Consider the following 22,606-nt stretch of genomic DNA (forward strand, 5'->3'; position numbering starts at 1 on the left):
AGCCCTCTGATCACTCAGTGTGAAGTTCAAAGGAGAGAGAAGGAAGCCAGGAAGGCTTCCTGGAGGAGACAGAACTCAAGTTGAACCCTGAGGGACAGTAGGCTAGACTGGAGGAAAAGAATCAAGGGGACAGAGCACCCCATGAGAGTCAAACAGTGAGCAATCCACTGGATGCCTCAGGGAATAAACACACAGCCTCAAGACGCATTTAATGAATGTGTTTATTGAACACCTACTACATACCAAACACTGATACTCCCAAGACTCCGAAGGCTGTTCCTCCAGAGAACAGAGACCCCCCAAATGGCTCACAGACTTGGTTCCAAGGGAAACTGGACAGAGATAAGGAACACCTGCAGAAAGAGGGGAGGCAGGGGAGAAGGCAGGGTAGAGGCATAGATAGAGACAGCAAGTGGAGACTCATTCCTTCTACTATCTACCATGAATTTGACGTGTTGGGGGATGAAGGAAGATGGAACAGAGCCAAACAGCATAGGAACTAATTAGTCCCAGAAAAGGGCAATGCCTCATCCAGAGTCACATGGGTGCTAGGTGCCTAGACCCTAATTATATGGCTTTTCTTGTTTCAAAACATTTTCCCTTCACATTATCACAATAGCTCTAAAAGGACCAGGAATGACAAATTCAGAAGCCCACCTACTCTGCAGAATAGAAGCTGACAGCCCAAAGGTGGAGAGAGGTCCAAGGTCACACCAGACACCTGCCATCTGTTTGTTCTTGACCCCAGATCCCTGGGCTCAAGGAGAGATTTTCCTGTGGTGCTGGTCACTTAGACACACCTACTACCTTGGAAGGAGCCCTGGCCTCTGGCCTCAGCACCCCATTTATAAAACACAGTCATTGCCTTGTTCTCTGTCATTTGATGGTCCTAGGCTCTCTCTGGGCCTCCTTTCCCCAACTGAAGTGTCCAGTAAATGCACACACATCCCCATCCCCACCACCAAAGCTGCTGGCTCCCCTGAAGGGCTTCCCCCAGAGGGCCATCAGCCAATCAGAAACCAGCCACCATGGGCATGAGAAGGGAAAGCTGGCCTTGACAGCTGGCCTGTAATGTCTTAGTGGCTGGAGGCTGAAGGGGCTGTATGCAGCAGAGGAAACCAAAGACCTTTTCATTCACTCATTCATTTACAAACATTTACTGCATAGTCTCTTGTGCTAGTCTGTGTACCAGAAACACAATAGTGAGGAAGAGCCAGTGCCTCCCCCTGGGGAAGATGTCAGAGCTGGGGCTTGGAGCTGACATGGGCCAGGGCTGGGGTGAACACCACAGTTGAGGGCCCAGCGTCTATGGCATGCTTGAGCTCTTGTGCCATATGAGAAAAGACACCACGCCTTGTTAACTCCATGGACCAAGGGTGTGGGGGAGGGCAGGAGTGGGCTCAGAGTGTGTTGGCCGACCTCTGGATGCATGTGCTTGCATAAGTCTGTTAGCTTGTCCCTCTGAGAACACACCCAGGCACCTGCATGGGCCCAGAAGTATGAATGTTCAAATATGTATGTGTTTATAAATCTATGGACACATAACAGAATGCACTCAAATCTATGTTCACATGTGCACATATATGGATGCTCCTGCAAGTATGTGTAAGAAGCACATCTGAGCCTGCCTGGAACTGTGCACAAGCTTATGTAAGCCTTTCTGTGCATGTAGGCACACACAAGTGAGCATGTATGTGCTCACATGTGGACACACCTAGACCTGCTTACATGTTAAGTTTGCTGCTACACGTACATGTGAGTGTACAACCCCACTTCTGAAAAGACATGTCCAACATGCACGTGCAAGTTACCATTCTCATCTGCCAACCTTGGGAGTGACAGTAGGGACAGTGGAGAGAGCGGGAAGGAGAAGGAGAGGTCTTCCTCCCGCCCCCAGCATCAACAGCCCTGGACTTCAACATTGACCCCTGTCTGAGACCCAGGCCTCTCCTTAGGTGGTATTGATCTGTTGGTTGATCAGTTAAATATACGTTCAGGGAAGGAGTCAACCCAGCAATCCCTAATTTTAGGAGAAAGACACTGCTTCTTAGGTTGTGGGCAGCCTTTATCCCAACCAGCTCTGCTCATACCAGAAGGGCCTGAGGATCAAGTGTCAACTTCTACAGCCTGAATAATTCATGCCAAGGCCAGGAGAGCTCCCTTCTCAGGAGCCTGTCTCTTTAAATCAGGCCTGGAGCTTCCCAATTCTTGGGGGGTAGGGGGGATCCAGAACAAAACAAACCTATAAACAGCTCAGCCTTGGTCCCTTCTGAGACCCCCTACTCCAATAGTGCAAAATCTGCTCCTGGTCTCACCACCTCTGGAGCCCCAAACCCTCCTACCCATTCATCATTTACAGGTGGGGTACCCTGGAAAGGAGGAGGGGCAGCTGATGCCATTCAACAACCCTAAGGCCCCGAGACCCAGGACAATCAAGCAGGGGCCCAAGGTGCTGGGGCAAGGAGGGGGGCAGCAAAGAGCTGAATCACCACACCCACCGGGTCCCAGGGCCTAGCAGAGTGCCTGGGGGAGGAGTCCAGCCTGGTGGAGAAAACCAGATGGAAGAAATCCTGGCGGAGCAGCCAGAGACTTGGGGGGAGGAGGGGTGGAAGGAAGAGGGGGTTGTCTTGACTTCCTCGGGTAGATGGGGTGGGGTGGAAAAGACGGAGGTCTCCAGGAACGTGCAGGGATGCTGACAGAGCCAGACCAGATGTAACTGGGGTGGCAGAAGAGGGGGCTGAGGCTGGGGATTTTCCTCTCCTAGCACAGTCCTCTCCTTGATCACAGGAATTAGGAAGCAGCTGAAAAACGAGGAAGTTTCCCAGCTGACGCCTCATCCCTGCCTGCACTTGGAGGAGGAACTCTAAAATCCTGCCCCTAAATTCTCCCTTGGAGATGCTGACCCACCTGCCAGCTCTCCCCAGCCCGGGCCCGCCCCGCCCCACACGTGCCTGAGAGGTAAGAGGAAGGAATCAGCTTAAACGCGGAGGGTGGGGGAGATGAGAGGGAACTAAGACAGAACCTCGGAGAGTCAAACTTCACAGCAGTCCGGGAGCCGAAAGGGGGAAGAACAAGAGCAGCAGCCCAAAGCCCTGGTTCTCGGGAGCCTCCCACCCCGCCTCTCCGCTAGAAGAGCGCGGAGATACCGCTGGGGGCGGAGGAGGCGGCTGGGAGGCGGGGAGGCGGGGAGGGGGGAGGCAAACCCTGCCCACTCGGCTCTGAGCCCAGAACGGCCGCGGAAGTCGGAGGCCGGTGCTCAGGGCGAAGAGGGCACCGGGGGCGGGGGGCTCCGCTCCCTGCCTGTCCCCTCTCGCCCCAACCAGGAAAGTGAAGGTTCCTCGGATTCTAGAGCCAGCGGACGGAAGGACCACGAACGCCAGGCGCTCCGGGTCAAGAACTTGCCCCACCCGCCCCCTCCCCGCCCCCAAGGCGCTCCGAACTCACTGGTGAGCGCCGCGACCCGGGCGCTGGATGTGGGGGCAGCTGCGATGGCCCCGCGCGCGGGACAGCCGGAGCACAGGGGCCCGCTGCTGCCGGGGCTGCTGCTCGTGGCGGCGGCGCTGAGCCGACCCGCCGCGCCCTGTCCCTTCCAGTGCTACTGCTTCGGCGGCCCCAAGCTGATGTTGCGCTGCGCGTCCGGCGCCGAGCTCCGGCAGCCGCCGCGGGACGTGCCGCCCGACGCGCGCAACCTCACCATCGTGGGCGCCAACCTGACGGTGCTGCGCGCGGCCGCCTTCGCCGGCGGGGACGCGGACGGGGAGGAGGTGGCGGAGGGCGGCGTGCGCCTTCCGCACCTGACCGCGCTGCGCCTCACGCACAACAACATCGAGGTGGTGGAGGACGGCGCCTTCGACGGGCTACCCAGCCTGACGGCGCTCGACCTGAGCCACAATCCGCTGCGCACCCTGGGCGGCGGCGCCTTCCGCGGGCTGCCCGCGCTGCGCTCGCTGCAGCTCAACCACGCGCTGGCGCGGGGCGGCTCCGCACTGCTGGCCGCGCTGGACGCCGCGCTCGCTCCGCTCGACGAGCTGCGCCTCCTGGGCCTGGCGGGCAATGCGCTTAGCCGCCTGCCGCCTGCCGCTCTGCGCCGGCCGCGTCTAGAGCAGCTGGATGTGCACCTCAACGCACTGGCCGGCCTGGACCCCGACGAGCTGCGGGCGCTCGAACGCGATGGCGGCATCCCCGCGCCGCGCTTGCTGCTCGCCGACAACCCCCTGCGCTGCGGCTGCGCCGCGCGCCCCCTGCTGGCCTGGCTGCGCAACGCCACGGAGCGCGTACCCGACGCGCGGCGCCTGCGCTGCGCCGCCCCGCGGGCACTGCACAACCGGCCTTTCCTGGACCTGGACGAGGGGCTGCTGCGCTGCGCCGACGGCGATGCCGACGGTCGCGGGGATGAAGTGGAACTCGCCGGCCCCGAGCTGGAAGCCTCTTACGTCTTCTTCGGGCTGGTTCTGGCGCTCATCGGCCTCATCTTCCTTATGGTGCTCTACCTAAACCGCCGCGGCATCCAGCGCTGGATGCGCAACTTGCGCGAGGCGTGCCGGGACCAGATGGAGGGCTACCACTACCGCTACGAGCAGGACGCCGACCCGCGCCGCGCGCCTGCCCCGGCCGCCCCCGCCGGCTCTCGCGCCACTTCCCCAGGTTCGGGCCTCTGAGCTTCGCCTGTTCTGACTTGGGGACTGCCCCAGCAAGCTGATGACCTTACTGAGGCCACCTCGCCCCAGACCGTGGGTATGGGACACCCGCGAGTTTGAGGCTTTGAGACCTGTCCCTGTCCTGAGACCTTTGGATTATGGCATCTCCCCCACCCAGAGGCCTGGAGTTGTACCCCTTCTCCCCAGCTTCTGAGAGCTGTCACCATCGAAGACCCAGAGACACCCTCTTCTGATTCCAGAACCCCCACCCCCCCATCTACTCATCCTAGGCTCTGAAAGCCCTCCTGAACCACCCGAAGCCCCTTCCCCCTTTCAGGACTCACTCAGAGACCCTGTCCTTCTATCCCAAGGCCCTGAGACTGCTTCCACCACCCTGTGCTTTGAACCCAGACCTCTCAGCAGGAAACATCCCCCTAAACTACACTCCAGCTTGCAGCTCTCAGCTCCCTTCTAGGGCTCAGGGGCCCTCACATCCCATTCTAGTCCCAGAATCAGAGCACCCCCTTCGGAAGGTTTTTGTGGACTTTGAGCCTTTTTTTCTCTTTTACCAGCTCATCCTGCATACAGACCTACATCTGGGGGCTCTGAGGGTTGGGCACCCTCCCCCAATCTGAGCATGTATTTCTTACCCCCCACCACCCCAGCTTTAGCTCAGGCCTCTCCTTGGCCCAGGCTTGGCGTTCAGCTCCTAACTCTCCCATTACAGGGACAGGGACACCCCGTTAAAGCCTTAGTGTGGAGCCGATCCTCAGCATATCCCACTTTGGGCTCTCATTCCCCAATACTCAGTCTTTGCTCCCAATTTGAGACTCTCAGCTCTTCACCCCGATCTGCGTTTCATCCTCCTACCCAAGTTTTGGGCTCTCAGTTCTCTCTACACCCATCGCTTGCACTCAGTACCCACACCTGCCATTCACTGGGTCAGGTCCAGTGAGGATGCCATCCCTGGGAGATGCCCACCCCCTTTCCTCTTAGGATGAGCTCTCTAGCCCTGCAAAACAGGCAGGTGCCAAGCACCGCCCCCCCAACCATGCTAGCAGATCCTCATGAGAGATCCTGGAGGAGAGAGTCCTGGGGGTGCAAAGTAGATGGGCTGGCCTTAGAACCAGGGTCAGCTGACCTTTGTGCCACAGAGAGGGGTGGAGGAGGAGGTTCTGAAGAGCTGGAGCTGTTGGCCACATCCTCTTTCCCACTCATGTGACTCTTCTCCCCTGAGGTTTCCTCGCTGCCACCTTGCCATCCTTGCCTCCCATCCCCCTCCCCACCCCGTATGACTTCTAGAAGAGGAAGGGGGCCTCTCCTCCTGTCTCAGGCACAAGCCCTCCTGTCCAGGGTCAGAGCCTCAGCGCCCTGCCTTCTGCATGATCCCAAAGCACAATTGGTGAGTGGGAGGGGGCTGCCTCTCCCTGACTCCCACCCCTAGGTCAAGCAGAATGGCTGGCGTGTGCTGCCTCTGCACACAGGAAGTCACCCTCCTCCAACATATTGGCTTGAGGCCTCCTCCCCCGCCCCTCCAGAAATCTGGATCTCCTTTGGGCAGTTTTCTATAAAGTCTGCAATAATCTCAGATACTCTGCTCTTGGAAGTGGTGCCATGTCATTCTTGCTGACCTTGGTCACTGAAGGGGGTGGGAGGGGACACTTAGAGCATTTTGGACCTTCCTGAGATGAAGCAGTGACGCTTAATGTCTTTTCTCAGGCTGGGGGGTGGGGGGAAACGGGCTCTGACCGCACATAGTAGGATTGGGGTTAGACATATGGAGGGACTTCCTATTGGGATGGCATGGCTCTCCAAACCGGTTTTGCTTTTCATCCTGAGGTAGAGTTATGCACATCCAGGGTGGGACCCTCTTCATCCTCTTACCCTTCGACGCCTCAGCACTCGGAGTGGGAGGTCATGGGGGTGATGTCGTTAGACTGACAAATTAACTAGCATCAAATGAGGCTGTCAAGGGAGGAAGTCCAGCTATAGAGAATCAGAGGCAGTTAATTCAGGCAGGAAAGAGGAGGATGTGTGATCTGCTGCTTTGGCATCATCTCCTCCATTGAATTGGGCTTCCCTGGTGGCTCAGACAGTGAAGAAGCAGCCTGCAATGTGAGAGACCTGGGTTTGATCCCTGGGTTGGGAAGATCCCTTGGAGGAGGGCATGGCAACCCATTCCAGTATTCTTGCCAGAGGAGCATGGCAGGCTACAGTCCACGGGGTCTCAAAGAGTCAGACACGGCTGAGCGACTAAGCACAGCACCTCTGTTGAATTACCTGATCCTCCCTATGTCCTGTGTCATGCCATGATCTCCTGGCTACAGAGCTAAGACCTGCACCTTGAGTATATGAGAGGCTGAGGGGAGGCAGCCTAGCAGTGTGTGTGTGTTGTGTGTTTGTGTGTGTGTGTGTGTGTGTATAAAATAGCCCCTTGAGATATGTGGACAAGAAGACAGGTGGGTTCTAGGCCAGTGAGGCCAGGACAAGAGGCTATCTCCTCCTCAAGGTTCCCAGGCTGGATTATTTTACATTCAGGGTCTCAGAACCCTGAAACTGCATGGTGAATGTCTAGAATTCTGGCATTTTAGAATCTTGAAGTTCTAGAATGCGTGTCTTCTGAACATTGAAAGGGACCTCCAAGGTGATGTGGGAAACCTGGTAAACGGTCAGCAAGGAGCACCCTCTCTCTGAGGAGCCCAATCCCTCCCTTCCACTTTTAGGGCCAGAGAAAGCAGCCTGTGACTCCTTGACAGTCCCAGCTTTGCCTTGAGGCCAGGAACACTCGTCACTCCAGCTGGCTTTTCACCGAGTGGTTGGCAGTGTACGAGTCTCCTTATATTCTCCCAGCAAATTCCCTACCCCTCCTCTCAGTCATTCCTCACGAGAAAGGGTTAAATTCTTTTGAAGCATTTCCTTCTGTCAGTGGCCTTCAAAGAATGCTCTGCCAGTCCTGCAGGACGAAATAGTAATGGTTTCTAACAAGGTTAGAGAACTGTCTCTAACAGGTCACCCCCACCCTCAGCTCCAAAGACATGTCCTCTGGCACTGTAACCTAAGACTGCAGTAAGTCCTGGCATATAAAACATGCTACTAGCTGTGGCTCACTGTCAGCAAAAATCTTTGAGGGTTTTAGATGAGAGCTGATGCTAAGCTAAATATCAAATCAATAGTTGTCAAAAATCAACAAATTGAGTACCTAAGTTATGCCAGTTGACATTTAACCTTAGTGTCATTCACTGATTCCCATTAAATGTTGTCTCTGAGTTGCTTCCCTTCTTGCAGTCTTGCAGTGGCCTTGGACTTTATGGGACCATCAGCAGGTCCCCAGGGGCCCCAGCCTCTTCTGCAGATCCAGCCATTTGCTAACTCTCTACTAAATACAACTTTGCCAGTCCTAGAAAAGCTAACGACCTGGGGGAGAAATTATATTCAATCATATTCTAGAAAAACGAAGCCACAGGAAACTGCGTGCTCAGAGTAGAGGCCCCTGTACCCAGCCTAAGGAAATTTCTTAAAGTCACATTTGAACAGGATTTTGAAGGATAAATAGGAGTTTGCTGAACAGAGAAAGATCAAAAGAATCAGCTTCTGCAAAGGCATGGAGGCAGGAAGATCTATTTGTCTGAGAATTCAAAAAGACCGTTTATGGCTGGGGTAGATAGGAAGATGTTTGTAGGTAAGATGGTTCTGCATTCCCCTTACTCTCCACTGCACTAGAGGGACTTCCACCCTCGGAGTAGAACTCACGGAAGCAGGGAGATGCAATATGTGGGCCAGGAGAACCGCATGCTTCTCTCGCTTGTTCCTTCCTTCTTTTTGTGCCCATCCTTTTTGTGGCAAGCCTCATGCTGAGCACAGGAGACAGAGGAATCAGCTAAGCTGTGTCCACAGGAGGCCAGATGGGCATGGGGGTAAGGGAAGGGGCCACAAAGAGGCCTTGCAAGAAAAGGTGAGATGGAGGGGTCTGGCTGGTTCTCCCCTGACACCTTGATGTCACCCCCTCACTGCAGACCCTATCAGCAGCACAAGGACACACCGAATGGCCAGCCTCCCCCTCTAATCAGATGCAGTGAATGCTGCTGGGAGTTTGAGGAAGGCAGGGGACTGCAGGGGCCAAGTGCTGGGGGGAAGCTCCATCCAGGATGTGCCCTTAAAGAGCAGGTAGGGTAAAGACTTCTCTGGTGGTCCAGTGCCTAAGATTCCGTGCTCCCAATGCAGGGGACTGGGGTTCCATCCCTGGTCAGGGTTCTAGATTCCACATGCTGCAACTAAAACTCAGCACAGACAAATAAATAAATTTTTTTTTTAAAGAGCAGGTAGGATAGAGAGCAGGTAAAAAGGGAGAAAAAAGATGTGTGACTGTCAGAAATGTGACAGACGTGAGGCGGCTCTGAAGCAAGAAACCCGTCAGACTTCCTGGGGTTCAGTGACCCTGTAAAACCTGAAATTTCCTCTCAAAAACAGAGGAGAGCCACGATCACCATCTCCTTGAGAAGGCATTTACTTCTGCGACCCCATTCCTACCCAGGCCCCTCAGTTCTGGGATGAGAACCAGTGAGGGCCCAGCTGGAGTCCAGAGGGCTGGAGCGCAGTCTGAGGTCAGCATGACTTGCCATGTCGTCTGGTCCCTGGTCAGTCAGAAGCACAGGGTAGGCCCCACTGTGTGCTTGGGTGCTGGGGACCCAGCAGTGAACACCGAAGAGCCAGCTTTTGCCTACTTGGCTTGTTCTGCCCCTGACCACGGACACCCCCTGCCCTTCCCTGGCTCCAGGTTCCTTCTGTCCAGACTGGGGCTGGACTTGTGACCTCCAGAGGCACTGGCTGCTCTCACTGAGGTCCATCTCCTTCTTCATTAAGTCTGCCTGGCAGACTCACGGCCCTAATTTACGGGCATGGCCTTTCCCGGACTGGGAGAAGTGACCGGGGCAGTTAATATTCCTGTGGTAACACACTTAGCTGCCTTCAGAGTCCCCTTCTTGGCTCCCTCACCCTTCTCTCACCGCCTCTACCCTCTTCCTTCAGCACTGCTTCGTGGTGACCTGCCCAGGGGTGGCCGGTCCTCTGGAGACCACCTCAGCTAACCCTTCTGTGTACTGATGGGGAAGTTGAGGCCCAGCGAGTGCAGGAGCCCAGGTCACACCAGGTGTCAGAAGCAGAGCAGATCCACAGCTCCGGATGCCCCCTGGGGTCTTCCCTTGCCCCGCTCTGGGTCTGAGTACCTGGCAGGGCTTCCCAAACTCCTGACTCTATCTGTACCTCTGCAGTCATTGCCTCCTGCAGCCAGGCCTGTGGTGACCTGGAGATAAAAAGCCAAAAAAGAAGGGGTGGGGAGCTCTCTTTAACCTCTATTAGCAGCTTCCTGCAGGCCTCAGAAGCCCCCTCCAGCCCCCTACCAGCAGAAACCCTGCTGAGGGCTCCTTCTCAAAAGAAGAGACATCTCTTCCCATCTCTGAGAGGAGAAAAGGGTTTGCTCTGGACCCCCAGGCTCCAAAGTCCCCCTGGCTGAAAATCATCCTTTCTGAGCCTCTCATCTCTGCCAGCACCTGCTGAGATGGGCCACATCCTGTGCTTAGTAAAGATGGGGTCACTGGGATAGTGGAGGCACGGGGGTTAAGTCCTAACTAAGGTGACTGTCCAAACTAGGAAATCTTGGCGAGCACAAAGGACCTCTATTAATAATTATGCTGGGACAAGAACAAGTTAGGACAGTACCAGGCTGCTGGCCCTGGACTCCAGTGACTAAGACCTGGAGGGGTAAAGAAAAATGCTAGACTACTAGTCTGCTAGCGTCGGATTCACTCCCTGTCCTTGACCCTGTCCTCCGGCCATGCTAGACGACTTCTTGAATGCCATTCTCCAGCCATACCAGGCTACTCGGAGTTTTAGTACAAGAATCCAGCTATTTCAGGCCCCCCACACCTTTGCTCGCACAGTACCCTCTGCCCAGGATCCTTACCCCCAACAGAGAGCAGCAGGATGTTTCAAGAGTCCCCTCTGCTTTCCTGACCTGTCTTCCTCCTGTCGCCAGACCCCTAGACCTCCATGTGGACTGATTTGTTTTCTGGCCCATTGTCTGCACCAGACTAGACGCCCCCTGCCCCAGGGGCTGGGCTCAGTTCCCTTTTGGGTACCTGACCCTGGTGCTCAGAGATACGTGAACACTGCCTCTGCCCCACAGAAATCTGAAGCACGGGGGAGAAGCCATTATGTGGGGCTCGTGGCCTCCCTCTGCTGCATGTCAGATGTCCACACCCTCTAACTCCCACAACCTCTCACCTCACTGAACTGGGGCTGCAGTTACAGAAGATGCCTGTGTGGCCAGCTCCTTGTTACTAGTCAATAAAGTGAGAAAACAGAAAACGCAGCTTTAGAACATATACGTAAAACATAATTTAGCTTTAGTTTCTAGACTTTGACTTTTTAATACGATTATCGCTTTCTGGTCCTCCATTTGGCATGCTTGTCCAGCGTCCTATCTGGGCAACATCTGCCTCTGGCTCTGGCTTGGTTCCTTGACCCAGGGAGCAACAGTGACATCTATTGGCCTATTTGTGTAAGAGCAGAACCAGTTTTTAAAAAAATGTTTTCCATACATGTGCCATCTGCTGGTGGACATGGGAATGTTCCTTCCTTCATTTAGTAAAACCTGTTCAGCAAGTATTTTATAAAGTGCCTATGTTCGACAGAAGCTAGGAGTTTTTCTAGGCACTTTACATAGATTAATCCATTTTTGCCTGATGACAATTCTATTAAGTAGGTATTACTTGTTTATTTTTGGCTGTGCCAGCTTTCTCTAGCTGTGGGGAAAGGGGGCTACTCTTTGTTTTGGTGTGTGGGCTTCTCATTGTGGTGGCTTCTTTTGTTGCAGAGCACAGGCTCTATGCACTCAGGCTTCAGTAGTTGTGGTACATGGGCTTAGTTGTCCTGCAGTATGTGGAATCCTCCAGACCAGGGACTGGACTTATGTCTCCTGCATTGGCAGACTGCTTCTTAACCACTAGACCAACCAGGGAAGTCCCTATGAAGTAATTGTTATTGCTACTTTACAAATGAAGAAACTATGGCAACCGAAGAAGAATTTGCTAAAGGTCACAGTGCTAATAGGGGTCAAGGTAGGCTAAGAACTCAGAGCCCATGTGCTTGGACCATAAACAAATAAATAAACAAGATACTTTTTATGAGGAAAATAGAGTGATGTAAGAGTGATGGGTAAGCGTGTCCTTTGAATGGGGTAGTCAGGCAGCCTTCTCTGAGAAGGTGTCTTACCCTGAAGAATGGGAAGGAAGGAGCTCTGCAAAGAGCTTGGGAAAGATGAATCCAGGCAGAAGAAACCAAGTGCGAAGGTGCTGAGACTGAATATTAAATATCGAGTGGGAAACCAGTTCTGGCCATTCTACCCCTAAATACTTTGCCAATCAGTTCTTCCCTACCTGGTCACAGCCTCTGCATCTCTAAGCCAGATCCCTTTCCCAGCTTCCCCCCTGATCCCTCTGCCTCTGGCCTTCCCCTCTGGTCCATCACTTAGGATCCCTTTGGCAATACAGCCAAAGTGATCCTAAAAATCTGATCCATCGCACTGTCCTGCTTAAAACCTGTCCCACTAACTACCTTATGGATTAAAAAACAACAACAACAAAAAAAACCAAGCCCTTTGGGCTAATTATCTGTAACCTTCCTCCGCATGGCTATGGTTTGGTCCCATCTCCCGTTAGCTCTTCCGGTTCCCTTAATTCTAGCCACATTGAAGTCCTTACAATTCCCTGAAGGTCTCAGTTTGTCTCACCCCTGAGGCTTCCCACGTGCCACCTCTTCTATTTGGAATGCCTGTAGCTTCTCCTCACTTGCTTAACTGCTTCTCATCCCTCGAAAGTCAGTTGAAAGAATTCCTTCTCTAGGAAGCTTGCCTTATTTCCTACACCACCCACCCCTCCTCAGTGCTCCATGGCATGACATGAGTGCATGTTAGCCCCCATTCCCAATATCCCTCAACATCAAGTCCAAATCTTTGTCGTCATGCCTTATATTCTTGTGAATTTGTGAGCTCCTTGAAGGAAAGGATTATCTTATTTATCTTTCTGTCTTCAGGGTCCAGCATTAGCCCCAGCAAATGGTACAAGCCGTATAAATATTGTTTGTAGTTTGTGAGCTATAAATTGTTTAGTTTTTTACTTTTTTGTGCTTTTTATTGAGATACATATTTGCATAGAGTAAAAATACACTCTTTTCTGACATACAGTTGATTTTGACAATCAAAATATGAAACAGTTCCATCACCCTCCAAAGTAACTCCTGCTGCCCATATGTAGCCAACCCTTCAGATCAACTCCAGCCTCTGGCTACTAGGGGTCTGTTTTCCATCCCCATAGTTTTGCCTTTTCCAGAATGTCATATAAATAGATGCATATATATTTGTCCTTTTAAATCTAGCTTCTTTCATTAGCATGATGCTTTGAGACTCATCCTTATTGTATATATCACTCATCTGTTCATTTTTATTGCTGAGTAGTATTCCATTGTATGACTATCACACTAGCTGAAGAGCATTTGGGATATTTTAAGCTATGTGTACATCCATTATTTACATTCACATACAGGTTTTTGCGGGGACAGAACTTTCATTTATTTTGGGAGTGGAACTTCTAAGTCTTATAGTAAGTATCTTTAATAGTGGTCAAGAACCTGCCTGCCAATGCAGAAGACCTAAGAGTCACAGGTTCAATCCCTGGGTTGGGAAGATCCCCTGGAGGAGGAAATGGCAATCTACTCCAGTATTCTTGTCTGAGAATCCCATAGAAAGAGGAGCCTGGGGGGCGACAGTCCATTAGGTCACAGAGTTGGACACAACCGAAGCGACTTAGCACACACACATACTTATAAGAAACTGCCAAATTGTTTGCCAAACCATCTGTACCATTCTGTATCCTTACCAGCAGTGTTCCAGTTCCTTCACAGCCTCACCGGTTCTATTTATGGGAAAGAACAATTAGATACCCTTTGCACATTTTTGGAAAATCAATTGATATGTGCTGGCCTATTTCTGGATTCTGGAGTTCATTTCATTGATGTGTCTGTTCTTTGACCAGAACCACCCTGTCTTAATTACTGTAGATTCACAGTAAGTCTTGAGATCAGGGAGTAAACAACTCCAACTGCCTGGCTAGTCTAGTTCCTTTATTTTTCCATATAAATTTTAGGATTACCTTGTCTACATCTGTGAAAAGGATCCTGCAGAGATCTTGATTTGGATTGCACTGAATCTATAGTCAGTTTGGAAAGAATTGATACCTTAACAATATTGAGTTTTCTAATCCATGAACATAGTACATATCTCAATCTGTTTAGGTCTTCTTTCATCAATATTTGCTGCTTTAGAAATGTTCATAGAGATTATGCACATATTTTGCTATACTTATACTTAAGTATTTCCATTTTGGTGCTATTGTAGGTGGTGTTATCTTTTTATTTGGCATCGTCTTTTAAATTCCAAGATCCAGTTGTTTAATGTTACTATACAGAAGTCCACTTGATTTTTGTATATTGAGCATGCATCCTCAATGAAGGCTTCCCAGGCAGTGCAGTGGTAAAGAATTTGCCTGCCAATGCAGGAGACTCAAGAGACGCGGGTTTGATCCCTGGGTTGGGAAGATCCCCTGGAAGAGGAAATAGCAACCCATTCGAGTATTCTTGCCTCGAAAATTCCATGGACAGATGAGTCTGCTGGGCTATAGTCCAGGGGGTTGCAAAGAGTCAAACACGACTGAGCTACTGAGCACAGCACGTCCTCATTGATCATTCCTCCTCTTTTTCTGGTTCTTTGTATGTTGAGTAATTTCAGATTGTATCCTGGATTCTGTGAATATTATATGGTGTAGTATTCTTGCCTGGAGAATCCCATGGACAAAGGAGCCTGGTGGGCTACAGTCCATGGGGTTGCAAAGAGTCGGACATGACTGAGTGACTCACACACACACACACACACACACACACGGTGTAGACTCTAGGTTAATGTTAGGTTTTTGTTGTTGCTGTTGTTTTAAGAAGAAATCAACTAATTTAGTTTAAGACCCAAAGTTTTGTCTCACCTTCTCTTAGTGGTGGTTCTAATTTCAACACAAACCCACAAAACAAAAGAGAAATAAAAGGGAAGTTTCCATGCAGATTACTTTTCCAAAGTTTTGCTCCCCTGGACCACCTGCCTGCTTTTGATTTTCAGAGTCATTAGGTAGTTGTGTTTTGTATTTTTGTCCAGAGTTTTTAATGTAATCAGTAGGAGAGATAGGTTATAGTGGACTTTGTCTCGATCAGAATTTGACCTATGCTGAAATTTTTTAAAAGCTAAGAGAAATTAAGTCTCAAAACACCATGAAGACAGTGACAGCAGGAGAAAAGATCAAAACTAAAGAGACAATAGTAAACACCTCTCCCATGTTTAGATTCCTGTTCAGGTGTCAGGGCGTTCCTAAATGGTGGTATCCAGGCCGATAGGATTATTTCTGTTTTTTTGATGAGAAGATTAAAGAGCTGGTCATTTGCCTATTTGGTCTCAGATCTAATCCCCGGATTTTCTCCTGTTCTATATTGCAAGGCATTGACCACTGCAGGCTACATTTCCCCAATTCTGTGAATATTGGCTTCTAATTAAGAGTCTGCCAATAGGAGTGCAGGAAAGAAACCAGAGTATTTCTCCCACTCTCTCTGCTTTGGAAGCATCCCAGGAACAGAGGTCTTTCTTCTATGGTCTGGATTCATCAGATACCCTCTCCCTCCACAACGCTGCTGGGCTTCCCTGGTCCTTGGCTCAGTAACACCACCTCCTCTCCCTTGTCCTTCCACCCTACAGGTGGTAGTCATTTCCTGTTGCACCTGGGTTCCCCTTTTCAACTCTAGAAACATTTTTATAACCAGTTTCTTTGATTAAATTCTGGCATAGGCTTTGTTTATCTGGACTTGGACTGACATAGTCCATGAGAGAGGGCAGAATCAAAGCTCTAGCTCCTGTCTCCTGACTCACATGTCAGTGTCTTTCCATCACCCTTCTCTAGCTGGAAGAGAGAGTCAGAGGAAATAGACCACCTTCTGGCCAACCAGGAGGGCACTGCACTGATCTAAGCTGCACATTATGTTACAGGAATGTAAAAAAAAATTGCTTCACATATATGACCAATTTCCTAGAAAAATTATCTTGTATCCAGCAGCACCTTCCTTTCATATGAATACAGTATCCTGTCATTTAGGACTCTGAATCTTCCTCACCCGTATCACCACTCCTCCATGAGTTCTTTTGAAACAGGCAGTGGGTAAGTCATACAAAACCCAAGTGACTTTGGGGAGATCCAACAGGGCAGGAAAAGAGACCTGAATAAGAACCAGGCTGGGACCAGGGCAGGACTCCAGCTGAAGAGGTCAGCAATGCCAAAGAGAAGATGGGATGGCTTTAACCTAGGAGCAAAGCAGGAGTCAAGGGATCCAGTGGTGTCTGAGACAGGTCAGAGGTTTGGCAACTCCCCCAGGCCCTAAGGCTGCTACATGGCAGTGAGGGGAGGAGAAGCCGTGAGGAACCCGGTTGGAGCTGGAGCTAACACCTGACCCACTCAGTCCAGGGCAGCCGGACAGCATTTTCTGGTCTATGTCCTGCCACGGGTTTATGAGAGAGAAATAAAAGCACAGTCGGCATCTGTCACAAAAGACCTTTAATGGTCTCCTACTTATGGTTCTTTTGTTCATTTGTCCTGTTAAGAGTTGATAAACTGTAATAACTTATCTGACATAATAAGGAATGCCACAGGTACAACAGATAAACCTGGAAGGTGGCCCAGGAATACGAGTATCACGAAAGAATCACTTAACAGAAGGACCACAGACCTGGAGGCCAGTCTCAGTCACTTGTCACTCCCCACACCCCGGCTGAGCGCCGGCTCCCACTGGAAAGGAAGAGGCAGGCCCCTCCCCCAGAACTGTGGCTAGACCCCAACACTGAGCAGAAATGCTCCAGGAAGATGGTCATCCTACACGGCTCCCAAGTGCTCTTGGATCTGCAGAGCCGGCCATGATGAATCCTGAGTTGTGAATCCCCCTTCATACCCACCTCTCCCATGACCCTTGTAGTAATCCCTTTGAGGCGGGCAAAGCCTGGCACTATCTCCACCTTACACAAGGGGGAACTGAGGTCAGGACCTCAAGGGCACACTTGGACTGAACACAGAATAGCACTTGGCACTCTTTCTCCCATGCCATGTGGCTTGCTGTGTCCTAAGTCTCACATTTTCACCTGGAATTCCCTGGGTGGGGGCCAGGCAGGATTCTGTGCCAAGGGCTGGTCCAGTTCTCCCCAAAGTGCCCACCTCTTAGCCCTGGTGAGGGACCTGGGCAGAGGGGCAGGCCAGCAAGAAGAGAATTCAGGGGATGGCAGGTGGGGGGACCAGCCTCTCTTCAGGGACCCGCCTGTAGCCCACATACTCAGTTGATTACAAATGTGGAAACAGAATCCTATTAGAATTGCTTCAGGGAGATTTGCTGCTTAAAGGATATCTGGAGGAATCCTGCCTTCGTAAGAGGGACTTTGGTCAGAAAGTCCTCCCTCAGCATTTTTTTTGAAATCTGGGCTTTCCTCCACCTGACTATATATTAAAGAGGAACCCAACTCTATTTTCTCTTCCTATCACACTGTTCCTCTGTCATCTCATGGGCCCAGGTCAGGAAAGTCAGGTGTCACATTGGGGCACAGACACAAGTCCTGGGGTGGGGCTGGGCCTCTTTGCTTCATTCACGGTCCCCCACACTGCCTGGGCCAATATCAGGGACAAGACCCATCCTCACAGCACCAGGCCTCCGCCAAAGTCAAACCCAGGCCAGAGCTTCAGTGGGCTACAAAACCATCAAATGTTTGCATGTTTACATGTGTGTACGTGTATGTGTGTGTGTAAATAAGCAAATGTCCTGTGATGCAAGGTCCAATACGAAGATACTTTGTATTGGAATGCTAGGGCCATTCCAACATGAAAAGCAAGAATAGAACCTGTGCTTGCTGGTCTAGGATCAAACCTCAGAATGGTGGTTTGAAGTTGTTTTTCAAGAGAAGTTTGAAGGTGAAATCTGGATAGGCAAGACAGATAAAAGAAGAGTTGTTCTGGTGGAAGTAGGAATGAGGGGGTGGGGAGGGCTGGAGACATAGCCTTTGCCTCCACCCCCATCTTCCCACCTTAGCAGCCCCTGACAAAGCTCTGTGGAATACAGGGGTTCCACAGCACTTGGTTAGAAAGCAAGTGCTTCAGAGTCTATGGATCATGGGTCCCGCGGACCTGTGCTTTGACTTCCCTTTTGGGGTGACGAGTTGGAAGAGAGTGATGGGTGGTGGAGGGGGAGAATGTTTCCCCTTCAATGGGCCTCTCTCTGGAGCCACTCTGCAGTGAGCCTGCAGGGGAGTGGTAGAGGTGAGGATCCTGCTCCACAGTGAGGCCATTTCAGTCCTGGAAGGACAAAAGTGGTGGAGCTGCCTGGGCCAGGAGAACAAATTGCCAGGCCCAAGGCAGGCTTACACACAAGGGTGGGGAGTCTGTTTTGGTCCATATTGACTTTAAAAACATCAGAACGATTATAGGCCTATGTGCAAGGGACCCTAAGAGAGTTCAAGAATGGGGCCTAATGCCTTCCTCCAGGATGGGTGGAGGATGCCCAGCCCCCAATCGCTGGCAGGAGGGAAGCTGCCTCTGTGGGCTGCTGAAACCACCAGGGATGAGTCAGCTGGGACTCAGATCTCAGAGTTAAGAAGCCTGGGCTTTCCTCGAGCCCAAATCCCTCTCATGTGTCACCAAGAAGTGACAATTGGCAGCTCTGGTTGATCCTGGAGGGGGGCTGACACTTTGAAGGGGCAGGCAATTTCTATTCCACCTCACCCTTGGGGTTCTCCAGCAGGGTAGTGGGAGGTTCAGCCCCACTAGGCCTGGAGGCTGGAGGCTCCTCCTAACCTGGGATCAGATCCAAGCCTTCCTGACACCAAGATGCACCCAGCCCCTCAATCACTGACACTATCCATGTCTCTCTGTCTTGGTTGCTGGGACCACGGCCTGGGGGGGCCAACATTCCTGAACAGTGTCTGAATTTCCTTCTCAGCTAGGTCATCAAAGCCAAACTGGCCTCCTCTCATTCTGGTTGACCTCTGCCTAAGTGAGACGGGAGCAAGTGATGGAGGAGTTGGGTGGGAGGGCTCAACTGGCAGCACACTTCTTGTGTGACCCTGGGCTGCTCCCCTGAAGTGGCAGGGCCATGGCCTGAGCGGCCATTTGCAAATTACAGAGCTGATTCTCATCTCCTTTGGGCCTCACAAGTCCCTTGAGTTGGGTGGGAAAGAAATGACTGTCCCATTTTACAGTTAGAGAAACCAAGCCCAGGAGGTTGAATGAGATGTTCAAGGCTCCTTGGCTGGGTGGCGACAGCCAGTGGCACCATGGACTTCTGGGCCAGGGTACTCTTCACTGCACCATGTGGGACCAGCTTGTCAGTAACTCCCCCAGCTGAACTAAGATCCAAGCGAGCTCACCTTGCCAGTCTGGGCTCTGAGACCGAGGTGGCCGGTGGAGTCCAGCCAAAGAACTCAGTCCTTATCTTCACAAGGACTGCACTCCTCTCTTGGTTGGGAAGGTGAGGAAGTCCAGCTGGCTCTCTGCCTCTAGACTTTCACCCGGGCCATGCTCTTCCTTCCTGCCCAGACTGCTATCTACATGCCACCCACTGCAAAGTCTCAGTGTGGACACACGTGGTCAGCAGAGGCCACAAATGTGTGGACAGAGCCCGCCAGGACTGTGGGCTGGTGCCTGGAGCCCAGTGCGGCTCCCCACCCCCAGTTTCACTCTAGGGGTTCACCAGCACAGGCTGACTCCAGATGGAGAGGGGCCCTGCAGAAAAGGGGCTGCAGGAGGGGGTGGGGTCTGGAGCCAACCAGAGGCTTGGAAAGATAATCTGGGTCTTTCTCAGGAAGAAGCCTGAGTGTTCACTGTGCTGCCGTGCATGGCTATGCAGGAGGGCACTCAGCCCAGGGACATGTGGGGCTGGACTCCAGCCTGTGACCACTTGGGAAGCTGTGCATTCCTAAGGGGGTTGAATCCACCTGAAAGAGGCACCGTTTCTAACTCACATCAAGGCACTGTACGGGCTAGCAGCAACCATGGAGCCCTGAATGCAATGGCCCCTCATTACTTCTCCTGTAACTCTCCCTTGACCGCTTTCTGAGGACAGGGGCTAGGACTGACCCAACTCTGTGTCTCCAGTGCTTAGCACCAAATGGAGAAGTTGTCAACCAAGCATGGTTAAGCCAAATGAACTTGACCACTGCTCTTCTGTAGTTCTGGGCCCAAAGAGGAAATAGAAGGTTAAATAGGCCCATGATGCTTCTTGCAGCTGGAAAAATTTCAGTTCAGCACTGTGATAAACACAGAATGGTCAGTGTCATTTTGAGGTGGAAGGAGATAAAGAAACCAGCCTGACAAAGCTTTTGTGTGGCTGCGTTAGGGACACAGAGAGAGGTCTATTTGTAGGTAAGTGATTGCCCCAAATCCTAAAGGGTCTTGTACCAGCCCCAAAGGTTCCAAAGACGACCCTGAAGAGCGTATGCTTGCCATATCTTGTTCCAACAATTAACTCTCCAGCTGCCCAATGAGGTACAAACTGTCCAGCAAGCTCTGGAAGGGACTGGGTGCAGCTGGGACCCTAGAATTGACCGGGGCGGGGGGGGGGTACGACTGTCCCAAGCTGACTTGTTTCTGACCTGGAGTGGGGGTCCCTGGAGTGAGATTCAGTAGGGAAGGGCTGGGGCACAGTGCCAGGCCTATGAACTGGGTAATTTCACCATGGAAAATGGTTGCAAAGTCCATCCCAGGAGGGGCTGAACTGAAGAGCTGAGATCCAACTTGTATAATAAAACTTGGCCATCTCCCTTTTCACAAGTATGGGACAAGGATACAAAGGAGCAAGAGATCCCCTTGCCCTGCTAATCAATACATTTGCTTGGGTATGAGGTAAACTTCAGGACATCCAAAGAGGGTGTGAAGTAGTGCAGTGCCTATCACAAGCTCTCTTCCCCTCCACCTGCCACGCCTCAGCAAATACAAGCAAATACAAATACCTTCTGTAATACTTGGTTCCTAGGGCCAAGCGGCTCATGCTAACTACAGCCACAGCTTGACATCAAGCAACCCTCCACCCCGCCCCAGCCCAGGGACCTTAGAAGGGCCCTGCTGAGGCCTGGAGTGGGTGTGGGGTGGTGGTGCTAGGTGCTCTCCATTGCCCCGCCACCCCTGGGGTTCAGTGAATCCTCATTGGTGGCAGACAGACCAGAATCAGTGGTTCTGGCTCCACCCACCAGACCAGAAACTCTAACGTTCACAAATTCTTGGAGGCAGAGCTGGGAGGGCCCTTTGTGATCATCTGGTCGAACCCCTTGGTTTTCTAGGTGATGTACTGAGGCCCAGAGATGGAAAGGAACTTGCCCAAAGTCACACAATAATGAGCATCAAAGGTCAGAGAAAAACAAATAACTTTTAACACTTTCTGCCTCATCATCTGCCTGCCCTGTTGCCCTGGAAGTATGGCCCATGTCCTAATCACACCAACATCAGCCCATGGGTACTGCACACCCATGACACTGGGAACCACTGTGTGTGTGTGTTGGGGGAGAGGGTCATCAACTCCCCAAGGAAACAAAGGAGTCCCCCTTCCTTTTAGTGAGGACAACTCAGTGGACCTTGCCACCTTCTAGGGAAGGACCCCCTTTGACTGTGGGCACAGTGGTCTCAGGGGCTCTCTTCCAGTCCAGCCCTGGAGACCTGCAAGGGCAGAAAGACATTGGTGGCCTCAGTCATTGCGGCCCTTCAACCTTGCTTCCCACCAGATCACTGATCCCTCTTAAGGAAGGGAGCTGGGCAGACTCTCATCTTCTCACCCCGCCCCCATCTCAGAGTCACCCTTCAGGACACCTTCTCAAGACCTTGGTGCATTCCAAAGACCCCTCCCTTCTCTCTGTCTCACTCTGTGCATATCTGTGGCTGAGACACACAAGATACAAGGCAGCTAGGATTATTACATCCTGACGATACTGAAATAGACTTGGGCTACTTCACACGACTTGCCTTAGACTAGGTAACTGCTGGTAAGAAAGTCAGCCCAACTGCTTTGCTCCATTCCTGGGGTCTACAAATCTTCACCAAGGTCACTGTCAGTCACAGAGGGACAGGGGGTAGGAATGAGGGATGAAGAAGACAAGTGTTTGGTGGGTCCAAATTTCGAGCAGAACTGTGTGGAAAATCTATCCATGGGTCTGTCCCCTCTGAGCCAGAGGAGGGTGGCCTTCAAAGCGGTCATGTTTTAGCTGCCAGAACTGTATTAATCACCTGGGACAGTGGCCACATCCTCTCATGTGTCTTGAGCCTCCATCCCCACCCCGCCAAGCCCTTGTCCCCCATCTTCCTCTTTCTGCTCCCCAACCCGAGTCAAATTCCAAGGCCAGAGCTGTGCTGGCCTGTCTGGGGGTCAACAGGAAAAGAGGGGGGATGGAGAAATGATGCAGTGAGAGGGTGAGGGTGGTGTCTGTGGCCCTGTTGGCATGGTGATGGGGGCCAATCCTGAGGCCAGGGGTTCGCCACCGTGACCTGGAAGACCGCTGGGGCCCCCTGGTAGAAACTGGAAGAACAAAGGGGAGGGGGAGTCAGGACAGGAAGAAGACGAACAAGCATCCTAGTGCATGAGAGTGGACCTGGAGCTGCCCAGAGGGAGGGCGGCCCCAGTCTATCTGTCGTTGAGCCGCGGAGAGCCGGTACCATCCTCCTCTTCTTCCTTGTCATCCTTCATGCCTTTTAGTCTCTGGCGGGCAAAGTCCTCAAACACAATGTCGTCATCGCTGGTAGGAAAGACAAGGAAAACAGGCATGTTTGCAGGGCAGGGAGAAGAGGCTTATCCAGAGGGGTTGGAGGGCCTGC

The 22,606-nt window shown here is 51.9% G+C and overlaps 2 protein-coding genes across 5 annotated transcripts in view; one reads left to right on the top strand and one right to left on the bottom strand.

The window, feature by feature from the left end:
• The first annotated feature begins 3,244 nt into the window (after positions 1–3,244).
• Positions 3,245–6,225, top strand: TPBGL (trophoblast glycoprotein like). Its single transcript, XM_081543682.1, has one exon. It carries the CDS (start codon positions 3,489–3,491, stop codon positions 4,656–4,658), a length of 1,170 nt encoding a protein of 389 aa, XP_081399808.1. The 5' UTR covers positions 3,245–3,488; the 3' UTR covers positions 4,659–6,225.
• A 10,088-nt stretch (positions 6,226–16,313) lies between these two features.
• The window catches only part of ARRB1 (arrestin beta 1), a 79,526-nt gene continuing 73,233 nt past the window's right edge, over positions 16,314–22,606 (bottom strand). For all 4 annotated transcript variants that reach the window (XM_081539671.1, XM_081539672.1, XM_081539674.1 and 1 more), the window contains one exon: positions 16,314–22,527. In XM_081539671.1, coding sequence (XP_081395797.1) covers positions 22,416–22,527 — 112 coding nt within the window. In that variant the 3' untranslated portion in view covers positions 16,314–22,415. The remainder of the gene's footprint in view (positions 22,528–22,606) is intronic.

The sequence above is a fragment of the Giraffa tippelskirchi genome, chromosome 11 (assembly GCF_054371585.1).
Source record: "Giraffa tippelskirchi isolate mGirTip1 chromosome 11, T2T-mGirTip1v1.2.pri, whole genome shotgun sequence".
NCBI classification, from domain to species: Eukaryota; Metazoa; Chordata; class Mammalia; order Artiodactyla; family Giraffidae; genus Giraffa; species Giraffa tippelskirchi.